Raw genomic sequence first — 11,871 nt, 5'->3', positions numbered from 1 at the left:
TTACCGCATGCCCAGTGCACCTCCAGACGCCCTGCCAGCCCTGCTAGAGAAGTTGGCGGCTTAGATGCTACAATTCCCTAGACCTAATTCTGGGGGACTAATGTCCAGGCTGAGCTACCACCCTCTAGAAATGGGCTGGACCTAGTGACAGCCATGGTGGGACCCAATGCCTCCCGGCATTTCTCTAGATGTTCTGGTCAGCAATTGGCACAACAGAATGCTGGCTGCCATCCATGAGATAGCTCCCAGGCATCCTCTCTGCCTGTCCCCTGGGCCCCTAGTATACTGAGGAGCTCCGCAAGAAGAAATGGGAACTGAGATGACTTGGAGGAAGTCTCACAATGAAGATTCGAGAACAACCTATAGAATGCAGTTAAGAACCTATGAGATGGAGATGAAGTTGGTATGCAAATTTTACTTGACTGCAATCGCGTTTGCTAACTCACACTCAGCACAATTATTCAGGATAGTTCGATCTCTTACTGCCCTGGAGGAAGGGGCCAAAATAATAACCAATTGGACATCAGCTGTGAGACATTTGCAAGTCATTTTGCAGACAAAATCTTGACATTCTGCCATGACCTCCCTCCAACTTTAGACACAAAAAGTGAACGAGAGGCCCCTTGGCCAGCTTTGGAGAGAACACTGAGTCACTTCAGATGACTAACACTGACCAAAGTGGACAAGATGCTAAAGGCAGCGAAGCCAACCACTTGCTCCTTAGACCCCTTCTCATCATGTCTGCTAAAAACAACCAATATAAGAATAGTGGTCCCACTCCAGGAGATAATCAACCTCTACCCTCAACAGAATTCCCAAAGGCAGTGGTTCGGCCGCTACTAAAAAAACCATCACTGGACCCGCAACTATAGTCCCGGCTCACACGTAGCTTTTCTGGGGAAGATGCTCGAAAGGGCTGTTGCGGACTGTCAGCCTACTTGGAAGAAGCTTCAGCCCTAGGCCCATCCCAGTCAGGTTTCTGGCCCGGCCATGGGATAGAGACAGCGCTAGCCGCCCTGACGGATGATCTTCCTTGCCAGTTGGATTGGGGCAGGTTGGCGCTGCTTCTGTCACTAGACCTCTTTGTTGTTGTTGTTAGTTGCGAAGTCGTGTCTGATCCATCGCGACCCCATGGACAATGATCCTCCAGGCCTTCCCGTCCTCTACCATTCCCCGGAGTCCATTTAAGTTTGCACCTACTGCTTCAGTGACTCCATCCAGCCACCTCATTCTCTGTCGTCCCCTTCTTCTTTTGCCCTCGATCGCTCCCAGCATTAGGCTCTTCTCCAGGGAGTCCTTCCTTCTCATGAGGTGGCCAAAGTATTTGAGTTTCATCTTCAGGATCTGGCCTTCTAAAGAGCAGTCAGGGCTGATCTCCTCTAGGACTGACCGGTTTGTTTGCCTTGCAGTTCATGGGACTCGCAAGAGTCTTTTCCAGCACCAGAGTTCAAAAGCCTCAATTCTTTGACGCTCGGCTTCCTTATGGTCCAACTTTCACAGCCATACAATGCAACTGGGAATACCATAGCCTTGACTAAACACACTTTTGTTGGCAGGGTGATGTCTCTGCTTTTTAGGATGCTGTCTAGATTTGCCATAGCTTTCCTCCCCAGGAGCAAGCATCTTTTAATTTCTTTGCTGCAGTCCCCATCTGCAGTGATCTTGGAGCCCAGGAAAATAAAATCTGTCACTACCTCCATTTCTTCCCCATCTATTTGCCAGGAATTGAGAGGGCCGGATGCCATGATCTTTGTTTTCTTGATGTTGAGTTTCAAGCCAACTTTTGCACTCTCCTCCTTCACCCGCATCAACAGGCTCTTTAGTTCCTCTTCGCTTTCTGCCATTAGAGTGGTATCATCTGCATATCTGAGGATGTTGATATTTCTCCCTGCAATCTTGATCCCAATTTGTGACTCATCTAACTCCGCCTTTCTCATGATGTGCTCTGCATACAAGTTAAATAGGCAAGGTGACAGTATACAGCAGCATTCAACACAGTCAGCCATGAGCTTCTAGCTCACCGCCTTGCCAATGTCGGGACTGCTCTTCAATGGCTGATCTCCTTTCTCCGGGATCGCGGACAGAGGGTAGCAATAGGAGAGAGATCATCCAGCTGCTACCCTCAAGAAGCAATTCTCTCTCCAGTCCGATTCAATATCTTCCTGTGCCCTCTTGCCCAACTGGTCTGGAGGTTTGGGTTGGGTTGCCACCAATCTGATGACACCCAGCTCTTCCTCCTGATGGACGGCCACCCTGATTCCCCACCAGAAGACTTAGCCAGCTGCCTGGAAAGAATGATGAGATTGTTCAGAGTTGTGTAAAGCTCAACCCTTCAAAGACGAAGATCCTGTGGCTGGGGAGGAAGGGCCCATGTGAAGAAGTGTGTCTACCCAACCTGGACGCAGTGCAGCTATCAGTGGCTCACTCCGCCAGCAGCCTGGATGTGATTCTCAATGCCTCCTCTCTATGGAGCGAGTTACAGTAGTCTAGTCTGGAGGTGACCGTTGCATGGATCACTGTGGCTTAGTGATCTGAGGACAGGAAAGACAGGAAGGGAAGCTAGTAGTCTGGCTTGGCGAAGATGGAAAAACGCCGTCTGGGCTACTTCCGTGAGCCTCCATGGAAAGGGAAGCATCAAAGGTCATACCCAAATTCCTGGCTATTGGTGCAGGTGTTAATTGCATTCTGTCCAGGCATGGGAGGCGCGCTTCCTGATCCGGCCCTCTTCTACACAGCCGCAGGACCTCCGTCTTGGAGGGGCTGAGTTTCAGGCGACTCTGCCTGAGCCATCCAGCCACTGCTTCCAAACAAATGTATTCGGGGAGGAGTCTGGCCATTAGAAAGTAGAGCTGGTTGTCATCCGCATATTGGTGACATCCCAGCCCGTAGTTCCAGACCAGCTGGGCTAGAGGGCGCATATAGATGTCGAAAAGTGTGGGGAAGAGTATCGCCCCCTGCGGAACGCCACATGGAAGCTCACAGGGTTCCGATAACTCATCCCCCACTGCAATCCTCTGCGTCCGGTTCCGGAGAAAGGAGGCCAGCCATTGTAGCGCAGTCCCTCTTATTCCGGTTCTGGCGAGGCGGTGTGCCAATATCTCATGGTCAACCACATCAAATGCGACTGACAGATGCACAAGTATGGCGGAACCACCTTGGTCCAGCTGGCACCGGATATCATCCGTCAGGGCGACCAGCGCAGTCTCCACCCTATGGCCAGGTCGGAAGCCAGACTGGCATGGGTCAAGGGCCAAAGTTTCCTCCAGAAATGCTAGAAGCTGGTCTGCCAGAGCCCGCTCTCTCACCTTTCCCAGAAACGCAAGATGCGAGACTGGGCGGTAACTGGCGGGGTCCTGCGGGTCTAGCGATGTTTTCTTCAGCAGAGGGCGCACCACGGCTTCCTTAAGTCCTTCGGGGAACTCTCCAGATGTTAAGGAGAGGTCGATAATCTCCCTCAAGGGACCTCCTACCGGTTGGTCGCCTGATTTCAGCAACCTAGACGGGCAGGGATCTAAGGGGCAAACTTGCTCTGACTGAAGTTAGCAGTCTGTCCACTTCGGTTAATGAGAGCCACCTGAAGCCATCAAACACCAACTCCTGGGGCAGCCACGGAGCCTCCAGTTCTCTCACTGTATCAACCGTGGCAGGTAGATTGCGGTGGAGCAACAGAACTTTGTCCGTGAAATAGCTCGATAATGCCGCACAGCTCTCATCCAATTTCCTTACCATTTGGGGCCCTTCCTCAAGGGCTGTAAGGGACTGAATTACTCTAAATAATTGTGCCGGGCGTGAGCTCGCGGATGCAATTTCCGCGGCACAGAAGTCTGGTTTCGCCGCTTTCTCTGCATTCTCATACGCCTTCATAAGCGTTCAATGAGTCTTCCTCCACACTGGCTACCAGATTTCCGGATCGGGCTTAAGGTTCTGGTAATCACATTTAAAGCCATATGTGGGCTGGGCCCAGGGTACCTGAGGGATCGCCTCTCTGCCTACACACCTCAAAGAGCTTTGCGCTCTGCCACCTCCAACTGGCTGGTGATCCCTGGCCGCAAAGAAGCCCTCTTGGCCTCAACCAGGGCCAGGCCCTTCTCTGTCCTGGCCCCCACCTGGTGGAATGAGCTCCCGGAGGAGATCAGGGCCCTAAAACAGTTCTGCAGGGCCAGGCATTTGGCTGAAGTCAACCTGAACCAATAATTTCCCATTGGCCCCCTATATGGTGATATTGCCTGATAAATGTTTAACAAATTTTTAAAAACGTATAAAAATTAATTAACACATTCAGAAACGCTTCCAGGGCTGGCAAGAAGCCCCCGGGTGTCACAGAACCCTGGCTGAGAAAGTCTTGGCCAAGAGAACAAAGGCTACTGCCAAAAACTCAGAACAGGGACCGGGCAGATATCCCATTCCTGGACTTTCAAACGCCCCCCCCCCCCAAAAAAAAAGATTCTGGAATAAGAGAACAGGGCCTCGTGCGCATCAAAACGGATTCAAGCACAGCAAGTGGAATGCATGGGCCGTGGGAGCCCAGGAGGAGTGTGGCTGGGGTCTGTACCGGGGTCATTTGTCCGGACGTGCTCTAGAACTTGGGAATGGTCAAGTGGGCAGACAATGCCCCTTTATTCAGCATGGTGAAACCCAGTTTTCCAGAGTGAAGCAAGCACCAAAAATGGAGCATCTTCAAAAGGAAAGCGTCACACTACATTAATGGCGTGCGGAATGCTGCCCCCCCCCCCCTTCAAGACCAACACAAGTGGTGGCCGAGGAGGAGCTGCTGCGAGTCCCGGCTCCCTCCTTTGTTGGTGCTGCTGGATTTCTGCAATTGACTCTGGGTGGGCCTTGCTGGGAATTATTAGGAAAGGGGCTGGAGATAAAATTGTCAATATTAGAAAGCCCCGGAGAAAGAGATTTATGGCGAGGCCTCCGTCCGAGTCCAAAGTGCCATTTGTCCATCTCAACAAGGAGGAGGCAGAGCGGGAGAAACAGACGGGAGCCCCTTTCCTGAGAGGCTGAAAGACTATTTGGCTGAAGAAGAAAGAAGCCTGCGTGGGCAGCCCACACACACATGTGCAGAGAACCTTTTCACTCCCTTCCAGCACTTCGGGCACCCAACACAGTTGACGGGCAACCAACAGGAAGTACTGCCTCCAGCACGTAATTCGATCCTGGAATTCCCTGCCAGCAGACTCAGGGCCCCGACTGCTTGGAGGGGGGAATGAGACCACTTTGTGCCCTCCTGACCCAGATGGCCCAGGCTGGCGGCTAAGACATCTGCGGCTTAATTTTCGAGACTTGCAGGAGTCTCAAAAGGGCTTCCAATCATCTTCCCTTCCTGTCCTCACAACCGGGCACCCAGTGAGTGGGTGGGTCTGAGAGAGCTCTGAGAGAACTGGGGTGGGCCCAAGGGGACATAGGCATCTTCACAGGGAGCTGAAGTGGGGAAGCAAACCCAGTTCTCCAGGTTAGAATCAGCCACTGCTGGATTTCTGCTCTTTCCTGACATTGACTTGGGGTGGCGATGAACTCCGAGCCGGGACTTATTAGGAAAGGGGCTGGAGGGGAGGCTCCAGGGAAGTCCAAGGTTGCTGCGCCCAGGCAGGCAGCTGCAACCGCCTGGTCATGTCTCTGGCCTTCACGATCCGACAGTGCCGTGCATGGGGGGGGGGGGGTCCTCCTGGGCAGAAGGATTGCCTAAAGCTTGTTTAGGGCGTGGGGGAGCTCGCCGGGGGCCGGCACCAAGAAGGCACTTCCGGGGGGGGTCAGTGTCACACGGCGGACGTGCCGGGGGGGGGGGCTCTGCCCCTTGGCATCGCGAAGCGCCGCCAGCCGCTCGGAACGCCCCCGCGGGCTGCGAGGAGACAGCGCGCCCAGCCCGACGGCACCTGCGCCGCGGCCGGAGCCCCTCCCCGTCCGGCGGCCGGTTGGCTGGCGATTGGCTGCCGGCCGGAGGGGCCGACGAGCCGGGCCGGGCCGGGCGCCCATTGGCGCCGAGGCCAGGCCAGGCCAGGCGTCCCCGTCCCCGCTCTCGGGACGCTCCGTCGGCTGCGGGCAGGATGCGGCCGGCGGCGCTGCCCCTGTTCCTCCTGCTGCTGCTGCCGCCGATGGCGCCGCTCCACGCCCACGGGCCGCGCCGTCCAGGGGGCTCCGCGCCCCTGCAAAGGCGCCGCCAGAGCACGGCCAGGCGCGCCCCGCACACAGCCAGGTACCCGCCCCTCCCCGACGGCGCCCCGCGGGCTGGCAGGGCAGGGCAGGGCAGGCATCTCCTCGGGGGGCGGCGTCTGGAGGCGCTCGCCGGACCGCGGGGGTCTCCCCCTTCCTCCTCCTGACCGGCCCCCGGACGCCTGGCTTTGGCCGCGGAGGAGGGATGGGAAAGGGGGAGAGGTCGGGGGAGGCGAGGCGCTTTGCACGTGCTCGGGTGGCGAGTCCCGCGCCCCGCTGGGCCTGCCTGGCCCCGGGGAGCTGGCGGGACGGTTCGAGAGGTCAGTCCCCCTCCGCGCCTGTGGGGCGACAGTCGTCCCTTCTCCTCCCCACCCCAGCCTCGGCTGGGTTAGCGCAGCCGGGACGGCTCTCTGGCGAGCGAGTTAGCGAGACGCGCTTCTGCGAATCCACTTAGTAACTGAAGCTCTGTCCGGGCAGGAATGTCAGGAATTAGGGGGCGGGGGCGGGGTCTGGGTAGTGGGGGGGCTGTCAAGACGGGGGGGGAGATCCGAGTGTGGGGCTTGGAGGCCTGGCCGTGCGCACAATCCTCCCCTCCCCTCGCCCCCTCGGATGCAGTCTGGACTCCAGTTTGGGGCCTCTCTCTCCAGAGTTTAGGTTGGGGGGGGGGGGAGGCAAGACTGGAAACGTGGGGGGGGGGGCGCCTATGTTCTTGTCTAGAGGTGACAAGCTGACGGACCCTTCCCCCTCCCAAGACCCGTGACAAGGAGGTCTCCGGGGGCTTAAGACGGGAGGTCCAGTAAGCCGGAGCTGTTCTGTGCATGGCCAAGACAGCCTTTTGGCAGGACCTGTATTCATGACCTTTCCATGCTTTAAGAGCCCCCCCCCCCCGAGTCCTTGTCTAATTGGGATGTGGGTCATGGTCTGCAAAGACTGTGGCTGCTTGTCCATGGCTGGGGGGAGGCAGGCCGGAGGGCGGGGGTGGGCATGGCACCCTTTTCCTGCCCCATCTGCTAGAATAATCTTGGGCGGGGAAGGGGGTCCCAGCCGCAGCTTCTGATGACTTCACACAGAGGTGCTTGTGGAACAGGAAGCCCCCCCCACCCCCGCTTGGCATTTTCGCTTCACAACCCCCACCCCTTGAAGAAATCGGAGTGCCCCCCCCCCAGGAGTGCTGGCTGATGACCCCGCCCAGAGCCCCGTTTTCTCTGCAGGCTGCGAGTGGAGCGGGAGAGCCCCCCCTGCAGCCCTCCCTCCGCCCCCTCTTTCTAGGCTCAGCAACCTCTGTGGGGAGGCCTGCTGCCCGGGCTGGTCCGTGGCCCCCAAGACCGGGAAGTGCACCAAAGGTATGCGGAGCGGGGGAGAGGGGCAGGGATCCAGCCAGGGGAGGGGGGCTGGCAGGGGGCCGGGGTCGGCAGCTGAGGGCTGCCTGGAAGATGCCTCTTCTGCTGCAGCTTCCCTCTGGCAGAGAGAGGTGGAGGCGGGCTGGCTGGTGGGATGAAGGGTGAATGAAACACGTCCTCCTCCTGTCAGCGTTGGAAGCAAAAACTCAGCTTGGATCAAGGCTTGCTTGAAAGGGGATTGTGCTCTGCACATGCTCCAACCCTTGAAGCCTTGTCAATCTTCCCTTCAACCCCCGCCCCAGTGTCCAGGTCTCCTGCAATTCTGGTGGTGGCCTGCAGGTGGCAGTCACGGACTGGACCAGGCTGCCTCAGGGGGGGGTGATTCTTGCTGCTTCAGGTCCCCCTCCCCAGGAGCAGGGGGGAAGGGTCCCACGGGCAGCTCCTGTCCCCACGGGCTTTCTTGTATAGGCCAAGGCCATAACTGAAGCAGAATGCAGCCAGGAGTCGGGGGTGGCCCCTTGCCAGGGCTGGCCTGAAGGGGGAGGGGGGCTCCGGGCACTAACAGAACAACCCCACCCCATCCTTCTCTCCCACAGCCGTCTGCACCCCTCGCTGCCAAAATGGAGGCCGGTGCCACGCCCCACAGCAGTGTTCCTGCCGCCCAGGCTTTGCGGGCCCTCGCTGTGAGTCCTCCCCACCGGCCCCCACCGTGGCCCCACAGCCCCCACCATCCCTGAAAGTGCGCTGGCAACCACTGACGTGAGTGCCCTGGCCGGGCAGGCTGACCTTTGGAGTGGGCTGGACTGGGAGGGGGCTAGGGATCCCCCCAGCTGCTTCTGGCCAACCCAGGAGGTACCTGCAGGGAACCCCCACCTTCAGAGGCAGATTCCTGGGAGGTAGCAACTGGGAAAGGCCTCGGCCTCCCTGCCCTGTGGCTGGCCCTGCAGAGGAACTGGCTGGCCCCTGGGTGAGGCGGGAGGCTGGACTGGATGGGCCTGACCCAGCAGGGCTCCCCTGATGTCCTTAGGAAGGCCTCGGCCTCCCTGCCCTGTGGCTGGACCTCCAGAGGAACTGGCTGCCCCCTGGGTGAGACGGGAGGCTGGACTGGATGGGCCCTCCCTGGTCTGACCCAGCAGGGCTCCCCTGATGTCCTTAGGAAGGCCTCGGCCTCCCTGCCCTGTGGCTGGCCCTCCAGAGGAACTGGCTGCCCCCTGGGTGAGACGGGAGGCTGGACTGGATGGGCCCTCCCTGGTCTGACCCAGCAGGGCTCCCCTGAGGTCCTTAGGAAGGCCTCGGCCTCCCTGCCATGTGGTGGGTCCTCTAGAGGAACTGGCTGCCCCCTGGGTGAGACGGGAGGCTGGACTGGATGGGCCCTCCCTGGTCTGACCCAGCAGGGCTCCCCTGAGGTCCTTAGGAAGGCCTCGGCCTCCCTGCCATGTGGTGGGTCCTCCAGAGGAACTGGCTGGCCACTGGATGAGACGGGAGGCTGGACTGGATGGGCCCTCCCTGGTCTGACCCAGCAGGGCTCCCCTGAGGTCCTTAGGAAGGCCTCGGCCTCCCTGCCATGTGGTGGGTCCTCTAGAGGAACTGGCTGGCCCCTGGGTGAGACGGGAGGCTGGACTGGATGAGCCCTCCCTGGCCTGACCCAGCAGGGCTCCCCTGATGTCCTTAGGAAGGCCTCGGCCTCTCTGCCCTGTGGCTGGCCCTGCAGAGGAACTGGCTGGCCCCTGGGGGAGACGGGAGGCTGGACTGGATGGGCCCTCCCTGGCCTGACCCAGCAGGGCTCCCCTGATGTCCTTAGGAAGGCCTCGGCCTCTCTGCCCTGTGGCTGGCCCTGCAGAGGATCTGGCTGGCCCCTGGGTGAGACGGGAGGCTGGACTGGATGGGCCCTCCCTGGTCTGAACCAGCAGGGCTCCCCTGAGGTCCTTAGGAAGGCCTCGGCCTCTCTGCCCTGTTGTTGGCCCTCTAGAGGAACTGGCTGGCCCCTGGGTGAGACGGGAGGCTGGACTAGATGGACCCCTGGTCTGACCCAGCAGGGCTCTCCTGATGTCCTTAGGAAGGCCTCAGCCTCCCTGCCCTGTGGCTGGCCCTGCAGAGGAACTGGCTGGCCCCTGGGTGAGACGGGAGGCTGGACTGGATGGGCCCTCCCTGGTCTGACCCAGCAGGGCTCCCCTGATGTCCTTAGGCAGGCCTCAGCCTCTCTGCCCTGTTGTTGGCCCTCCAGAGGAACTGGCTGGCCCCTGGGTGAGACGGGAGGCTGGACTGGATGGACCCCTGGTCTGACCCAGCAGGGCTCCCCTGATGTCCTTAGGAAGGCCTCAGCCTCCCTGCCCTGTGGCTGGCCCTGCAGAGGAACTGGCTGGCCCCTGGGTGAGACGGGAGGCTGGACTGGATGGGCCCTCCTTGGTCTGACCCAGCAGGGCTCCCCTGATGTCCTTAGGAAGGCCTCGGCCTCCCTGCCCTGTGGCTGGCCCTCCAGGGGAACTGGCTGGCCCCTGGGTGAGACGGGAGGCTGGACTGGATGGGCCCTCCTTGGTCTGACCCAGCAGGGCTCCCTTGATGTCCTTAGGAAGGCCTCGGCCTCCCTGCCCTGTGGCTGGCCCTGCAGAGGACCTGGCTGGCCCCTGGGTGAGACGGGAGGCTGGACTGGAGGGACCCTCCCTGGTCTGACCCAGCAGGGCTCCCCTGATGTCCTTAGGAAGGCCTTGGCCTCCCTGCCCTGTGGCTGGACCTCCAGAGGAACTGGCTGGCCCTGGGTGAGACGGGAGGCTGGACTGGATGGGCCCTCCCTGGTCTGACCCAGCAGGGCTCCCCTGATGTCCTTAGGAAGGCCTTAGCCTCCCTGCCCTGAGGCTGGCCCTCCAGGGGAACTGGCTGGCCCCTGGGTGAGATGGTAGGCTGGACTGGAGGGACTCACCCTGGCCTGACCCAGCAGGGCTCTTCTGAGGGTCTTCTCAGGGGAAGGCCTCGGCCTCTCTGCCCAATGGCTGGCCCTGCAGAGGGACTGGCTGGCCCCTGGGTGAGACAGGAGGCTGGACTGGAGGGACCCTCCCTGGTCTGACCCAGCAGGGCTCTTCTGAGGGTCTTCTCAGGGGAAGGACTCGGCCTCCCTGCCCTGTGCCCTGAGGCTGGCCCTCCAGGGGAACTGGCTGGCCCCTGGGTGAGACGGGAGGCAGGACTGGATGGGCCCTCCCTGGCCTGACCCAGCAGGGCTCTTCTGAGGGTCTTCTCAGGGGAAGGCCTCGGCCTCCCTGCCCTGTGGCTGGCCCTGCAGAGGAACTGGCTGGCCCCTGGGTGAGACGGGAGGCTGGACTGGAGGGACCCTCCCTGGCCTGACCCAGCAGGGCTCTTCTGAGGGTCTTCTCAGGGGAAGGACTCGGCCTCCCTGCCCTGTGCCCTGAGGCTGGCCCTCCAGGGGAACTGGCTGGCCCCTGGGTGAGACGGGAGGCTGGACTGGATGGGCCCTCCTTGGTCTGACCCAGCAGGGCTCCCTTGATGTCCTTAGGAAGGCCTCGGCCTCCCTGCCCTGTGGCTGGCCCTGCAGAGGACCTGGCTGGCCCCTGGGTGAGACGGGAGGCTGGACTGGAGGGACCCTCCCTGGTCTGACCCAGCAGGGCTCCCCTGATGTCCTTAGGCAGGCCTCAGCCTCTCTGCCCTGTTGTTGGCCCTCCAGAGGAACTGGCTGGCCCCTGGGTGAGACGGGAGGCTGGACTGGATGGACCCCTGGTCTGACCCAGCAGGGCTCCCCTGATGTCCTTAGGAAGGCCTCAGCCTCCCTGCCCTGTGGCTGGCCCTGCAGAGGAACTGGCTGGCCCCTGGGTGAGACGGGAGGCTGGACTGGATGGGCCCTCCTTGGTCTGACCCAGCAGGGCTCCCCTGATGTCCTTAGGAAGGCCTCGGCCTCCCTGCCCTGTGGCTGGCCCTCCAGGGGAACTGGCTGGCCCCTGGGTGAGACGGGAGGCTGGACTGGATGGGCCCTCCTTGGTCTGACCCAGCAGGGCTCCCTTGATGTCCTTAGGAAGGCCTCGGCCTCCCTGCCCTGTGGCTGGCCCTGCAGAGGACCTGGCTGGCCCCTGGGTGAGACGGGAGGCTGGACTGGAGGGACCCTCCCTGGTCTGACCCAGCAGGGCTCCCCTGATGTCCTTAGGAAGGCCTTGGCCTCCCTGCCCTGTGGCTGGACCTCCAGAGGAACTGGCTGGCCCTGGGTGAGACGGGAGGCTGGACTGGATGGGCCCTCCCTGGTCTGACCCAGCAGGGCTCCCCTGATGTCCTTAGGAAGGCCTTAGCCTCCCTGCCCTGAGGCTGGCCCTCCAGGGGAACTGGCTGGCCCCTGGGTGAGATGGTAGGCTGGACTGGAGGGACTCACCCTGGCCTG

The 11,871-nt window shown here is 60.7% G+C and overlaps 1 protein-coding gene across 2 annotated transcripts in view; it reads left to right on the top strand.

Annotated features, from left to right (window-relative positions):
* Window positions 1–5,950: 5,950 nt before the first annotated feature.
* Window positions 5,951–11,871, top strand: part of LTBP4 (latent transforming growth factor beta binding protein 4) — a 35,084-nt gene continuing 29,163 nt past the window's right edge. The window contains exons 1-3 of one of the 2 annotated variants that reach the window (XM_077318728.1): window positions 5,951–6,199; window positions 7,426–7,499; window positions 8,093–8,255. In XM_077318728.1, the coding sequence (XP_077174843.1) occupies window positions 6,051–6,199; window positions 7,426–7,499; window positions 8,093–8,255 (386 nt within the window). In that variant the 5' untranslated portion in view covers window positions 5,951–6,050. The remainder of the gene's footprint in view (window positions 6,200–7,425; window positions 7,500–8,092; window positions 8,256–11,871) is intronic. The other variant, XM_077318727.1, reaches the window with a different exon arrangement.

Source organism: Paroedura picta, unplaced genomic scaffold (assembly GCF_049243985.1).
Source record: "Paroedura picta isolate Pp20150507F unplaced genomic scaffold, Ppicta_v3.0 Ppicta_v3_sca21, whole genome shotgun sequence".
Lineage (NCBI taxonomy): Eukaryota > Metazoa > Chordata > Lepidosauria > Squamata > Gekkonidae > Paroedura > Paroedura picta.
This window is presented reverse-complemented; position numbering and strand designations above follow the sequence as displayed.